Consider the following 15,698-nt stretch of genomic DNA (forward strand, 5'->3'; position numbering starts at 1 on the left):
TCAAGTCAATTCTGAATACTGAACTTGCAACATTTTACTTAAATAAAAAAAATGGATTACTTCTTCCATCACTGGACTGTTGCACAGTAGCCTAAAACGGGTTCTTGAAGTTCTAACCCCAGCCACCCAGTCATTCAACCTTAAGCCATTACCATACCTTAGTAGGCCATCTATAGGCCTACCAGTGGTTCCCAAACTTTTTACCAACTGGAGAGTGAAAACATTATGCTCATCTGTGATTTTTTGACATATCTGCAAATATAAGTACCATAATCATTGCATATTAGGACCAAATATCAACAAACAAGTTACTGCTGCCTAAGGAAGGATACAAGAATAAATCACATAAACCATTCAATAGAATCCACACCTGAAACGTTAGTTAAGTGGTTGAATGTTTACTGAACAATTAAAAACGTAACATTAATAACAACATTCATCTGGAACATAAGGAGCACACTCTCATTTTGCTTAGACTGAGAATGCTTTAAACAACTTGTTTTCATGTAATCACATGTGAAATTAATATGGCAATGATGAGGATATATCACACTGAATATTACACCATCAGTTATTTGTTACAGATAATTAACACTCCTTATTCACCCATTAAACCCAGCATACTCTTGAATAATGATGCATTGGTTCAGGGATTATAATTTACAAAATGCCTAACATTTCCAAAACAATACTCTCTAATGGTCCTCATTAACAACTAAATGCGAGATCATGTACAACCTAAGTCACAACGTTACAGAGAGAGGATGGACCGTAGTGTACGTATACCACATATTCTATGTCTACAGAACAACATGTCATGGCATTTTTTATCCTACTTTATGCATTTACAGTGCAACATGTTTGAAGAATACAAATCACTGACTGATACAAGATTCAATACTCGAGTCGGTGGCTTAGTGCAGTGGTTCTCAACCTTTTCAGGCCGTGACCCCCCCTAAAATAATCACATTTGAACAGGGGACCCCCCATCCTGACAAGAACTTAGAATTGTAGGAGTTGAGGCATTACATTTAGTTTGACTCGGTTCCACAGATAAATATTGTGAAGATAGCCGATCTACAAGCTCACAATGCTTCTTTACTATTTGACAATTTTGGGAATGTTTGACCAGTTTTTGTAGTATAGTTTGTCGATTACTTCTTTTTTTGGGAGGTATTAAAAAGGCTCACTGTCATCTGGGGACCCCCCCCCCCCCCCCCCCACACACAAAATCATCATGGACTCCGACCCACAGGTTGAGAACCACTGGCTTAGTGAATAGGAGGGATTACTACGAGCCATAACTGTCTTTGATGATGGCAGATCAATCCACCTGTTCAAACAACCTCTAACAATTCTGATCAATTCAGAATGCTCCTGAACAGAAGAACCCTAAGCAAGTTACTACTAGTTGTTTTTTTTACCACCACTAAAAGAAGTCATTTCTCTGGAGAATGAGCTTCATCTTGTTCAGGCTTTTGTGTGTCTCCTTCTGTGTTGATTCCGTCCTGTGTTTGGTCCTGTTCAGAGGTACCGTCAGCTGTTTCTGTGTTCTGAGATGGTCTGAGGAGATATTCCAGCTCCTCTGCACTGATGGCCACCTTTTCAGGGATTAACCACCGCTTGAAGTGCTCCAGGGCGCTGTGAAAGCAAATATACATACAGTATCAAGACACTGGGGCGAGGACATGAGAAATCAACATTTAGAACAGTGGTTGTCAACCTTTTCTGGATAAGGGCCCACTTGAAAATCCTGAAAGCATTTGCGGGTCCACCAATCTCACCACTTAACACGGCAGCCGTGTTGCGCTTCAGCAGAGGTCAGCACTCTCAGAAAACATACAGTACAAACACAGTGCTATGGGCTGCTATGGGAAAAATCTTAGATTGGTTAAACCAATTTAATATTCAATACACTCTGCAATAAAAATAATTGTGTTGACCTTATGGAAAGTTTTATGCACTGCCTGTTTTGATGTCATGCCGTGGTGGGAAATTAATACCAGACAAATGTGGTTTCATTTTGGCAGTCATAAGGCATAAATGAGCACAAAAGTAATTTTGTTGCGCTGTGGCTGTGCCAGATTTAACGAGAGAAAAAACTAATTAATTTAATCTCCAGAAGGTGAAAAGATAAATACTAGAAACCGGCGCTCGCTGCTCAGTGGAGCACAAATCTAACTACTTGTGCGATCATCATAATCCTCGACAATAACTTCTAGACAAGGTCAATGTTTTTGTAACTAAGAGATACGCTGAAAAAAAAAAGTTTTACATGCACAGATTCTTAACTATTGTACAAAACAGATTTGCGTCACAGCAGTAGTGTAGTTCCCATACACCGGACGGACAGCTTGTGCCCAACTGGCATAGCCTGGAGGGATGTACATACAATTATAATATTACACAAAAATAACCTTTGTCCGGGCCTCTGGCAGACATAATGAAAGTGAGATGGAACTGTTGCTGCTTGGCATCTAATTGACAGTGTGTTTGGTGGGGTGCTTTTAAAAGCCCTTTAATATGCCATTACCGGTCTGCACAACAGATAGTACAAAAATATCGATATCCAGGACGCCCTTCAGTATATTATATACGTCTTTTATACTTTTGGTACATCATTCCGCCCACCTATCGTCCATGTCACCACCTTGGAAGAGCTCAGACGTCTGGGCATCATGTAGGAATCTGTCCCAACACTCTTTTTTGGCTTGAGACAAAGAGCGCAGCATGTCCCTGGAGGTCACATCACTGGACTGCCCCTTCAGCCTCTTCAGGCGGTTCTCTGAAATCAAATATAGAAACACATTTTTTGTACATTTCTATAACCTCTATGCTATTTTTGCTATCTGGCATCTAGAGTTGCAATACCAACCCTTGACAGCCCATTCATACAAACAGAAAAGTCAGATCTGATTGTATGAAACAACGTTAAACTCACCAACATTGCAGCTGTACGGAAAGCTTGGATTATCCTCTTTGTATCTGCAAAGTTTTTGTTTCACAATAATCCACCATAGACATGTTATGATGAGCTACTTTCTGTCAATAAATTCCATGCACGTGATTATTTTATTTTATTTTTTTGAGTTTGGAAGCGCTCGTTGGAAATCACTCAACGGTCCTGCGTACCACCTGTTTCGACATTGCACATAATGCAGAAGGCAGCAGGAAGTTGCATTATTGAAAATGAGTGTTTCTTTACATACAGCTGCAATGTTGGTGAGTTTAATGTTGTTTAATACAATCAGATCGGACTTTTCTGTTTGGATGAATGGGCTGTCAATGGTTGGTATTGCAACTCTAGATGCCAGGCAGCAAAAATAGCATCTAAAGAGTTGCTTGCGGCTATGTCACACAATGGTTTTCATGGACTGTTTCACTAGGGAATAAAACAGCGATGAATACATAACCCCCCACATGCCACCAGCTTGTTAACAAGGTGTTGCAACTGTGATAACTATATGGTGATGAAAATATACACAATCCCTGATCCCTTCAATCCCTAAAACACATTTGATCAAGAAGAAGTAAAAGATCATGTGGGCACTGGCAGACAGAGGAAAGAGAGGCAACTAGGAAAACAGACGAGGGAAACGAGCAGGAATGGAGATCCATACCTAAACTTGCTATGTAGATGTCTGAATCCTCCATGGGTTCCCAGTTGGCACCAGAAGAATGCGTACATGTTCCATTTGATTGTCCATTCGCCTGCAGGCTGACTTGGGATGCTGGCTGGAAGGAATCTGTGAAGTGGCTACTGTTTACATCCTGAATAGGTTCTTCCACCGTTGCTCCTGGCAAACTGGAGCAGATCTCGGACCAGAGCTCTCCACTGGACCGAGCCTCCTTGTTCTCGAAGTCCTCAATCATACTGGTGCACTAGTGTTAATAGGGATGTCCTCGGCTCGGTTAAATAACCTGAATAGTTAATCAGACATATATATGTGAGAATCTAGTATAGTTAACAGGAATGTGAATCAGATGGAAAAGACTAAAAAAGCAGGCTTGCTACCTACTGTATCAAGCTAGTAAGCTAAAACTGTGGAGAACCATGACATGCAGCGGTTTTATATAGCATTTGCCTGTGGGGGACATTTGTTATATCAACATCTTACCTCTTTGAAAAAGACAATACGCATTTATAGTACCAATGTATCACTAAAAACAAAAAGACTTGACCTGCTAGCTAACGATGCCCATGATCTCTGAAAAACAATGTCGAAAATACCACGGACGGTAGTCAACTTCCTTATTTTGAGTAATTTCATTGGACCATCAAACTGCCTCTCAAATTGTTCTGCGATCTGATTGGCGCTATGCTGGTATCTGTTGCAGAACCCCCTTCTTATTGGTCAGATTTGACGGTCCTGTGCAAGGACCAGGAAGACGTTAATCCCTGCCTGGGACATCGATGGTGCTCTTCATACCAAAGGTAAATAAATACTAACCAGGGGAAGGTGTCTTTTGTTTCATTTAGTATTTTGTGACTATTGATTGATTTAGGACCAGCCACTGTCTACCGTTTTTGACTGTTGTTACTTGTTATCGTTGTGATATTGCTAACTTTAGCTGTCTATGCAGAACATCACTGGACCTGAAGTCTGCATAATCTCTTCGGTCAAATTCTATTTTGATATAACTGAGAATTCTTTCATAGCTATTTGGGGAAGTTGTTTTTCTTTGCATTGACATGAGGTAAACACAAATCTGAGCCCTGTGACATGATGTCCCTACAATTCCTGACATATTATATATATATATATATATATATATATATATATATATATATGATTTATATATGACTAACCAACTATAACTTGCCACTTTTTCTCATTGATAAAATCTGTATGGGTCTATTTTACATGTTTGTGCCAACTGTGTGTTTTATTCACTGATCTGTTGTTGTAGTTTATAAATATCTTTATGCTGATCATATTGTTCCTTCTACCCTGCTCTGTAGAGCACTTTGTGACTATGTCTCGAAATGTGCTATATACTAAATAAATTCATTATCATTATAACTGACCATCATTCATCACCTCTATGTCACTCAACAGGTCAAATGTAGACTTTGCGTGTCACATATTTCGCTTTTTCTTATTTTATTTGCACATACATTCTCATTACAGTGTGGGAGATGCAAGCAGTGTTTCGTCTGGCTGTAGTGGCGTTCCCTATGGGTGTGCTGCTATCCCGGACAATGGCTTGGATATCCAGTGGCAAGACTCAAGCAGAACTCATCAGCCGGCTTAGGGGTAGGTAATGAAAAACTGTTGAAAAAATAATGTATTTCATAGATTATAGTATACATGGGTGGGTGTCATTCATTTCTGCACTCATGAATGTAATATCAGAACACTGATGTGAACCCAGTGTGTGGATGCATTATGCCATGGGTCTTCAACAGGGCGTCCGGGGACCCCTAGGGGGCCCTCAGAGTTACTACAGGGGGGCCACCAAATCTTTGTGTGATAGTAACTTTTTTTCTACATTAACTACCTGAACCCTAGCATCCCTGTTCTGAGGGGAACATTAGCCAAAAATAAGCATATCTACAAGTTCACAACGCTGTGAGGTGTTGTGAGCTTTGCCTATTTTCTGCAAAGAGGTTTGGTGTAGAGGGAAAAAAGTGTTTTCTAAGTATTGAGGGTTTAACTTAAGTGGTTAACTGTCTGAAAATACATATTAACATGAATCCAACACAACGCTACACTGACAGTGCTGTCAAACAAGTCTATGAAGCTATATGAAATCTATGAAAAAGTTTAATCTGCAACACAATTTTATACAATATGTAGTGGGGGGTTGCTGCTTCATATTTCTCTCAGTTTAGGGGTCCTTGGACTGAAAAGCGTTGAAGACCCCTGCATTATGCTATACTGGAGACCAATAGTCTTCCTCCGACAGACCAGTTAAATCCTCCTTTTATTTCCTCTGACTCCTATTTAAGGATGATTTTTATTCCCAGTGACACCTTCTTTAAATGCTTTTTTATGCTTATTCATAATATATCTTTTGTATTTGTCTTCTCTCAGTTTTAACCTGTGCCCCCCCCCCTCTTTTTGTGATGTGTTTTTAACTAACCTTGCCTGTATGAGCTATGGGATATCTGAATTCCCCCCCGGGGATTAATAAAGTATCTATCTATCTATCTATCTATCTATCTATCTATTCTAGACCATGGGGTGATCCGCAGTGACAGAGTGTTTGACTCCATGCTGGCTACAGACAGAGGAATCTATTCTAAAGACTACCCTTATGCTGACTCTCCTCAATCCATAGGTATATCAAGGCAGTCACAGTTTATTTTTAAGCAACCCCGTAGTAGCCTACTCACTTGTAGTGTATAAGTGATAGAAGTATTCTAAGACATGCTATGTTTATTTCTATTATCAAAGGATATAGGGCAACAATTAGTGCTCCACATATGGTGAGTAAGAAAGAATGCAATAACATGAATTTCAATCTAGGCATATCAAGACATGAGTGGTGGATTGATAGTGCTCTTTTCTTTGTGTTGCCTTTGCAGCATGCCCATGCTCTGGAGGTACTGAGTGACAAGCTAACTGAAGGGGCATCAGCGTTGGATGTGGGTTCAGGGAGTGGCTATCTCACTGCCTGCTTTGCAAGAATGGTAAACGTCCACAATTGTAATCATAATCAAGTTATTTCTGACCTGATATTTCCATGAGATAATTTAAAGCCAGATTTATACTTTGTTGCGAGGTGGTGTCGTTCAACCTAAATAACTGATTTTCACTGAGCAACACTGTCATGCGCCAGAGTCTAAATTAAGCTTAAGTAATCTAAGGCAGTGGTTGTCAATGTGGAGACTGTGGACCCCCAGTGGTCCTTGAGGGGATTCCAGCGGGTCCCCACCAGGATCCTTAGTTACCAAATGGACCCTTATTAGCCTGTAACTCCGAGAGTGTACAAATGGAACCAAATGGAGTCTTACCTCTTACGGGTCCATTTGGTTCGATTTGTACACTCTCAAATTATAACTCACTCTGAGGATTTTCCAGTGTAGATTGGAGGCCCAGAGATGGAGAATTGTATCTAAAACATTTGACAATCACTGATCTAAAGTAATGATTGTTCTGTTGACCGTAGGTAGGGCCCACTGGTAAAGTGGTGGGGATTGAACACATCGACGAGCTGGTGCAAACCTCAGTGAGAAATGTGCAGGCTGACGACCCACAGCTGCTCTCATCTGGGCGCATCACACTTTTGGGTGAGTTGGGTAACATCGGGACGTATGACCTTTAAGCCTGTTTAATACTTTGTTGCACGCCAGTGTCGTGCACTGAAAATCGCCGATCTACAAGCTCACAACGTGTCGCAGCGAGACACATTGTGAGCTTGTAGATCGGCTTCTTTCAATGTGTGACACGGGATGTGCAACCAAGTATGAATCAGTCTGTGTTGGTTGCTTGACAACAAACATATTGGATTTGACGGATGAGGTAACATCATGTCATTCATACATCCGTTCACAGCTGGGGATGGAAGGCTGGGATATCCAGACGGGGCACCATATGATGCCATCCATGTTGGTGCAGCTGCGCCTACAATCCCTAAGGCTGTAAGGACTATTATGGTTTCAAATGAATACAATATGGTGTAAAAAAGTTAAAACCTTTGTTCTTCAATATATAATTCAATAAATGTGTATATATAATAGAGAAGTGAATTATTGTGCTACATGATTATACACACACACAAACACGCGCGTTTGGACATTGATTGTACTAGATTGCTGTTTTTATTCCAATGCCCTATTTTTATTATATACTTACAGTATTTATAATTAATCTTTTTACATTGTGGCTCTGCAAGAGGCTAACCGTCTATCGACAGGGTTGTGTGTGTCTGGCTGTCTGAAGCTAATCTCGCAAACCGCTTGACCAATCAGCGGCAGACTTTGTATACGCATCGCCAGTAGGCCACATAAGTACCTCCACCCAAATTTATAATATTTCACTTTAACTAGGCCGATGCCGGTTGGGAAAGATGCCCCTCGGGTTGTGCTTTAACTGTTGCACCTGTTGTCAAGATACCTGTTGTACCTGTCTGTCTGTCTGTCTGTCTGTCTGTGTCCCTTCTATGTCCATACAGTATATGGAGTTATGTGTCAGCCATGCCCAAATATGGAGTCCAGGCCAGTCTATGATGTCAGTACTTTGATGTCATATTGATGCTTGATAAATGGTATTCCATATATGGGGGTTTCGGATTTACCCATAATGTTTTGGACAACCACCGTTCTCGGTCGGACGGTTCCTGAGTTATGCGGGGGACAGAATGCGGGGACACACGGACGGACGGACGGACACGCAGGGATTTCAAGCATTTATAGATTTTACAATGGAAGTCAATGGGTCTGTTATCTTGCTGAAACCATGCCCAAATTTGGAGTTATATTTTATAGGTATGTCATAGACACCACTAAGATGACTGACGTCACATGCAGATCCGCATTGTAGCCATGTCGTTTCTATGTGGATCCTACTTATTATGTGGTACTCTGTCTATTCCTGTTACGTTTTTATATGCTACATTAGAGGACTTAATCCTATTTTGAATCCTCATTGAAATGTGATACAAAACTAATTTCCATGCAAATGACAACGGTATTATGTTGATGTTATCTTTCAACCTCTGTCCTGGAAGCTCTTGGAGCAGCTGAAGCCCGGGGGACGCTTGGTCCTGCCAGTGGGTCCAGATGGTGGCAGTCAGGTTCTAGAACAGTACGACCGTCAGAGTGACGGAACCTTCCTCAGGAAAGCGCTGATGGGAGTGGTCTACGTGCCCCTAACTGACAAGAGACGTCAGTGGCCTAGGTATAAAGATGACTAGAAATATGTTGTTACTTAACCAATATAATTGGATTTAAATGTATCCAAGGATTTTGATGTAATTTAGGTTCTCACTTGTTATTTCCATGAAAGGACAAAGCATTTCTATGGTGATTTGATCATAAACATGCCATTTTTATTTGCCTCCATCTGGAGCCTCCATCTACTTGACTAGCTGGAGGACAGGATATTGCCCGTGCAAATGAGAAGTTTCCTCATGATATCCTTGCTATCCTTTTCTCCCCAGTGGTGATCTCTGACTGCAGTGTGGTTGCCCCTGCAGGAGGTGGCGCTGGTGCTGCAGTTCCTGAGTTCCGTAGAACTGCTGATTTGTTCCATCAGACTCCAGTCCTGCAGCCAGTCAGCTGTCCTGCTAGTCACCTAGCAACATGAAAGATCAATGTGCTTTCCTCTGCTATTGAGTGAGTGAGCACATGAAGCCGGGTAACAGTGATGACTGTATTCCCAGAATCCAGTGAGTCAGGACAATATTGTAATATGTACCCACTGACATGTTGTCAGTGGGTACAAAAGTAATTTAGGGTATTATGGTTGGAAGAAATGTTTATTGCTTTGGGAATATTGCTTTCATGGCTTGTTTTCTGTAATTAATTGCCCCAGTGTTTTTTTTATCACTTGCTCTTCATATTGTTTTAGCGCATAAGATAGATTTTTGTGTAAACCATGTAGGAATTATTTGCTCATCATGATTGCAATTAAACAGCAGCAAAATAAGTGTCTATACAAGCCAAGGGGATGCAACAAATTATTTCTAATTGAAAATCTGTGTTCTTTTAATGAAGTGAGAACGTTTAAAATAATAGCAAACTAATTGAAATAGTCTGGAGTGAGTCACTTTGTTTCATTCTGGTTCTTATGCTACTCTATTTGTATGCGACAGCATGTTGATACACTTAAAAAATAGATGATTTGATGCATTTCCCCCCTTATATTTTTTTCCATTACTTTTGAAACATGGAGATTAACTAATAAAATATAATTACTTAAAAAGTGTGAGTCTGTTTTATGTGGCCAAGTCCGCCATTGTCTTTAACAACATGAAGTTATTAGACAACTTAATACAGATAAAGTGATGTATGTATCTGTAGTTCCTAGCCAAAACCAGTGGTGGAAAAGTAACTAAGTGTACAATTTTGAGGTACTTTTACTTTCCTGGAGTATTTCAATACTTTTACTTCTACTCCACCACATCTCAGAGGCAAATATTGTACTTTTTACTCCACTTCAATTATTTGAAAACCTTAGTTACTAGTTACTTTGTAGATTTGAATTATTATTACAAAACATACATTAACCATTTCAGCACTATTTAAACTTTGGCTATTTTGAAAAGATTTGTATACATTTTTATACATATGATACCTTGTGAAACGGGACATTATGCATAGTGAGTACTTTACTTTTGGTACTTTAAGTACATTATGATGCCCAAAAGGACCCCAATTGAAACAAGCCAATGGCTTTCTTGGGCTTTTTAATCCTATTTAGTTGACCTTGTATTTGAACTGTGCTTTTTTTCATCAAACTTCTAAATAAAGTATTCAATCAATCAATCAATCAATCAATCAATTACTTTTGTACTTTTACTCAAGTCAATTTTGATTACCGGACTTGTAGAGTGTTTCTACATTGCAGTATTTATACTTTTACTTAACGAAAGAAATGTAATAATTTTTCCACCACTGGCCAAAACTATGGCTAAGTATAATGCAGGCCTGCATTTGCACCTCCAACACACTCAAGTGACATCGACTCCCTTCCCACGTGGCGTGACGTCACGTAACTAACTAAAAATAATATAAATACGACATCCCCCTGGGTTATTGTTTACAGTACACACCTGTTGCTCTGTAAGGTAACACGTACGCAGGTAACGTGCCACACAGAGCCGTATATAATTTAATTTGACCATAGAGTTGGTATATAGGACCAGGCGCTCGGTAGGACACCCTCATTTTACAGTACTACAAATTGACGTCATCATTTCACGGCGCGGCCGAAGCAAGCAGGACCCCCTCTACAGAGCTAACAAATGCATGTGAGTGTTTTAATACGAGTTTTTAGATCGTCTGTTTCACCTATTATTTCGGATCAAACGCCGAGTCTGAATAACTGTACACTGGTGAAAAGCATAGATTGTGTGTACGGTTTGGTCACAGCAGGTCATCTTAAGAAACGTGTGTCTCCAGTACTTGCCCAACAACAACATACGCGGCTGTTTGACTCTGAGCTGTCGCTCAATAATCACAGTGTTCGTTTTCAAAACAATATTAAACGCATCGTTCACAACCTAAGAAGAACAAGGCAGCAAGTACAACAACGCATTGCATCATATCGGTATCTACAACAGCAGTGGTGTAAAGTAACTAAGTACATGTACTCCTCAAGTACTGAGGACAATTTTGAGGTACTTGTACTTTACTGGACTATTTTCAATTTTCCTGCTACTCTCTGTCTCCCACTACACCTCGTAGACATATAGTACTTTTTACTCTATTTTGTAGTGAAATTATTTGAACATTTAAGTTACGAGTTACTTTGTGGATTTTGATTATTATTACAAAACATTAACTGTCTACTTCAGCCCTATATGTGTGCCTATCTATCTAGGCTATACAGCTCCGAGATGAGCTGTATAGCGGAGTGAGAGGTTCTTAATGGAGCCAACACACACATTGACTTTTGAAAATAGCATATCTACAAGCCCACAATGTGTCATGATGTTGTGACTCGTGAGCTTGTAGATTTGCTATTTTCAAAAGATTTTCATACATTTTAGACATAATGATATAACTTGTGAATTGGGACATTCTGCATATAGTACTTTTACTTTTGGTACTTTAAGTATATGTTGATGCCAATACTTTTGTACTTTTACTCAAGTAAAATTTTAATGCCGGACTTACTTACTTGTAACAGAGTATGTATACATTGCGGTATTGATACTTTTACTTAAGTAAATAATGTGAGTACTTTGTCCACTGTACAACAGAACGGAACAGCGCCTGCAATTGAGCAGACGGACTCTGCCGTCGTAACCATGGATGGAACAGCAGCAGCAGATGTCAGCAGCAGCAGTGCTCCTGTGGAGGGCGTGGCCACCGCGGTCAACGAGGCGACCGCAGGAGCCATTAAACGCAAAAGTGACGAGACCGATGAACCGGAACCGAGCGGCAGAGGGAAACGACGGAGAGGGAGGGGAGGTAAGAAGCTCCGTCCCGGCGAGAGATACATCCCCCCTCCCCAGAAACGGAACCTGGGCGTTGGTTTCAGCCAGGGACACTTTGACGAGACGTCCTACTACTTTGAGGGCGGTCTCCGCAAAGTGCACCCTTATTACTTTGACTTTAAAACCTATTGCAAAGGGCGCTGGATTGGGAAGACTCTCCTTGAAGTCTTCAAGAGTGAGTTCAGAGCCGAGTCTATAGATTATTATCAGAGGGCTGCCAAGGAGGGACGCATTCGACTGAACGAGACTCCCATACATGACCTGTCCGTTGTGCTCAGGGTTAGTATAATCATCTTTTATCTACCTTTGCCTTTTCAACAACATCATTCTAATGGTAGCAATGTAATTGTTTGAATATAGCCATTTTCCACAAATGTTGATATATTGAAATGTGTATCTCTGCATAATCTTAGATTGTGATACTGTGATGAGTTTAATTAATTCGATTTATATCTTATTTTCCCATCTACAGAACAATGACCATATGAGGAATACAGTGCATCGCCATGAACCGCCTGTGGTTGGCAGGCCTCTGGAGGTTCTGGTAGACGACGGGGAGGTGCTTGTGGTTAACAAGCCGGCCTCCATACCGGTCCACCCCTGTGGTCGTTTTCGCCACAACACTGTGATATTCATTCTGGGGAAGGAACAGGGTGTCTCCGAACTCCATACGGTTCACAGATTGGACAGGCTCACTTCCGGGGTGTTGCTGTTTGCCAGGACACTAGAAGTGTCCAAAAAACTAGACCAGTTGGTGAGAGATAGACAGGTAGGTTCAGTATGGGGTGGAGCACAACTGCTGTGCTACCTCTGGCGGCAGAATTTCCCCCTAGGTCTAGCTATCTATCTAGAATATCTAACCAACGTAGCTAAGAGTGACAATCGTCATTAATTTCCTGTTGAATATGAAGTTCATCTTGTCTCTTATGTGATAATGTTTTTCCCTAAAGAGTTCAGTACTGATAGATCTTCTCTCCTTAACAGATGGAAAAGGAGTATGTCTGTCGAGTGACAGGGGAGTTTCCTGAGGGTGAGCTGGTCTGCGAGGAACCCATCCTGGTTGTCTCCTTCAAGGTGGGCCTCTGTCGGGTCGACCCCAAGGGCAAGGATTGTCGAACTGTCTTCCAGAGGCTCAGCTTCAACGGATGCACCAGTGTGGTCCGCTGCCTGCCCCTCACTGGCCGCACACACCAGATTCGGGTCCATCTTCAATATCTGGGCTTCCCCATCCTCAGAGATCCTGTCTATGGATCCTCGGCCTGGGGGCCCACCAGGGGCAAAGGTGGCCTATTGGGGAAGAGTGATGAAGAGGTGTTGAAAGCTCTGGTGGAGGAACACCGCTCCAAGGAAAGTCTGCACCTGCTCGATCTACCAGATGATGGGATTGGTATCGTAGAGGAGGAAGGGAGCACTGGTGCTGAGGATGTGGCTTATGAGAAAGACAAGAAAACGTATGTGTCGCATGACACCTCTGAACCTGACAAGACTGGAGAAAACTCTCCAAATGAGAAAGCCACCTGTAGTGACTCAACTGACTCCTGTCAGCAAAAAGCTCAAGCAACCCGAGATGGCCTGTGTAGTGAATGTAAGATTGTACGACCAGACCCCACAGAGAAGGATCTCATCATGTATCTCCATGCCTTACGATACAAGGGGCCAGATTTTGAATATTGTACACCTTTACCTGATTGGGCAAAAGAGGACTGGGTTGAGGCAGATTAGTTTTTTTTAACCCTTATACTGTACTAATTGCCAAAGGGCATTTTGATTCCACGTTTATCACAAAACATAACCATGTGACTATCATGATTGGGTAGACCTGGACTGGGCTGAGGCAGATTTGTTTTTTTTAAATACATGTATATATATATAATTATACATTTTGTGTCTAGTTAAGGCATTTTGATTCTGTGTTTATCGCAAAACTTAACCATCATGTGAGAAAATATGCTTTTTGGCGCTGTAAAATTTCCTAATTCTAGTTTAGTTGGAGAATTGATTTGATTTGTGTCCACCAGAATTCATGAATGTAATTTTCGTATTGGTTTTCCTGGCGAATGATTAGATTGCAGCCTATGATCTCTGGAGTGTTTCATCCAAATTTAAATTAAAGAAACAATGGTTGCAGGAAAAATAAATGCTTTATTAGTTTCCAACATTGTGAAAAATCAACAAAGTCAACAATGGTAAATAAAAGTGATGGCAACCTTTCATTTTTCTCTTCATACAACGCCTGTGATGAATGCATGTAATTCATCTCTTTCTAAGGCAGGTTATTGTATTGAGCGATTTGAAGTGAAGGCTCATCCAAGAAATGTTAGTCAGTTGTCAAAGGAAACACTTCTTAAAATAACACTGCTTGTAGGCACATTTTGACATGAGTATACTGTTCAAGGTCTTTCTATTGAACCACCATCTCAGCCAAAACACCTCTGGGTTGCATACCTTACATCACATTTACTATAAATACATCAATACAATATAAATACAGACTTGGTAATTTTTCCTTTTGTAAAGGACATGTCCTTTGCACACAACTCACACACAGTTACAATTGTTTCAACAAATGAAACAACTTGTTGCAAGGATTTTGGCACATGCTGCACGTATTGTATTGTGTATCGATTCATACATACATAGAAATAATGCAGAATGGTAAAGGCATTCTCCCACAGATTCTGTATTGTATTTGATATTCAGAATCACTCCTGTACATGACTGTGATTTGATGTGGTGTGTCTCCAAATTATTAACTATTGAAGTAGTCACATGCATGTGATGGCATAAAACTGAGCCTCAGAACTCAACAGTTCGGGAGTCCTATGACCATACATTGATATGTTTTATAGTCAACAATATGCACCTGCTGAGCCTTAATTCTGCAACAATGTTTGGACCAGCCCACATAATAGAAATACTTCATTATAATTATCTTTATTAGATATGTGTCTTTTAGCATCAAATACACATTGTATTTCTTGGCACTGACACTTGAACAAATTGTATGAGTTATCTTTTGACAATAAGACAGTTAATAGGTTCCAATGGGCCATGAAACTTCAAATAAGACATTGCTAACTGTACTGTAGGTCTCTGGTAAACTACATTGACGACATGAACACACAGCACAAAATTAAGCTTGTAATGACTGTAGTACTACAGTAGTAGTTAAACTGTCTTTTGTTTTTTGATACTTCAATGTAATGACAGTTGATCCTTGCTAACAGCACGTAATACATAGGCACACATCCAAAGCAGCACTTCATCTTTAATGTTTTAGTTTTCATCAAAGTCCTTGTATGTATCCACATGGGTCAATTCCAGCATGGAAAACGCTAGTGGGTGATCACCGTCAACATATCTGAACTCAAATCAGCGTGTGCCTGCATGTCTTTAGTGAAGCTGTAAGAATTCCAGGCACACAGTAAAACTATTATCTGTAACTGCAGTACTTTGTTTCCTGGTATGTATTTGTGTTGCATTCTTCTCCTTAAGTTCAGGTCGGATGATTATATCATATTCTGGTCATGTAAGTAATGTCACCCACTCGTCCGTTGTCTAAAAGTGTCAGGATAAATGAATCATGC

The 15,698-nt window shown here is 40.5% G+C and overlaps 3 protein-coding genes across 4 annotated transcripts; 2 read left to right on the forward strand and 1 right to left on the reverse strand.

Moving 5' to 3' along the window:
* Nucleotides 1-378: 378 nt before the first annotated feature.
* On the reverse strand, nucleotides 379-4,230 carry ccdc32 (coiled-coil domain containing 32). The gene is made up of 4 exons (XM_084045211.1): nucleotides 4,119-4,230; nucleotides 3,621-3,921; nucleotides 2,632-2,785; nucleotides 379-1,641 (listed from the first exon to the last, which is right to left on the reverse strand). The coding sequence occupies exons 2-4, from the start codon at nucleotides 3,871-3,873 to the stop codon at nucleotides 1,440-1,442; spliced, it is 609 nt and encodes a 202-aa protein (XP_083901337.1). The 5' UTR covers nucleotides 3,874-3,921; nucleotides 4,119-4,230; the 3' UTR covers nucleotides 379-1,439.
* A 148-nt stretch (nucleotides 4,231-4,378) lies between these two features.
* On the forward strand, nucleotides 4,379-9,896 carry pcmtl (l-isoaspartyl protein carboxyl methyltransferase, like). The gene is made up of 9 exons (XM_084044292.1): nucleotides 4,379-4,435; nucleotides 5,133-5,258; nucleotides 6,181-6,285; nucleotides 6,402-6,433; nucleotides 6,533-6,637; nucleotides 7,117-7,237; nucleotides 7,503-7,588; nucleotides 8,677-8,846; nucleotides 9,109-9,896. The coding sequence occupies exons 2-9, from the start codon at nucleotides 5,141-5,143 to the stop codon at nucleotides 9,119-9,121; spliced, it is 750 nt and encodes a 249-aa protein (XP_083900418.1). The 5' UTR covers nucleotides 4,379-4,435; nucleotides 5,133-5,140; the 3' UTR covers nucleotides 9,122-9,896.
* A 1,000-nt stretch (nucleotides 9,897-10,896) lies between these two features.
* On the forward strand, nucleotides 10,897-15,559 carry rpusd2 (RNA pseudouridine synthase domain containing 2). Of its 2 annotated transcripts, none has more exons than XM_084044725.1 (4): nucleotides 10,897-10,920; nucleotides 11,875-12,390; nucleotides 12,584-12,880; nucleotides 13,096-15,559. In XM_084044725.1, the coding sequence occupies exons 1-4, from the start codon at nucleotides 10,915-10,917 to the stop codon at nucleotides 13,831-13,833; spliced, it is 1,557 nt and encodes a 518-aa protein (XP_083900851.1). In that variant the 5' UTR covers nucleotides 10,897-10,914; the 3' UTR covers nucleotides 13,834-15,559. The 2 variants fall into 2 exon arrangements, with proteins under 2 accessions (XP_083900851.1, XP_083900850.1); XM_084044724.1 differs by having other exon boundaries at nucleotides 10,903-11,289.
* The last annotated feature ends 139 nt before the right edge of the window (nucleotides 15,560-15,698 follow it).

This window comes from Gymnoscopelus microlampas (assembly GCF_963454915.1).
Source record: "Gymnoscopelus microlampas genome assembly, chromosome: 20".
NCBI classification, from domain to species: domain Eukaryota; kingdom Metazoa; phylum Chordata; class Actinopteri; order Myctophiformes; family Myctophidae; genus Gymnoscopelus; species Gymnoscopelus microlampas.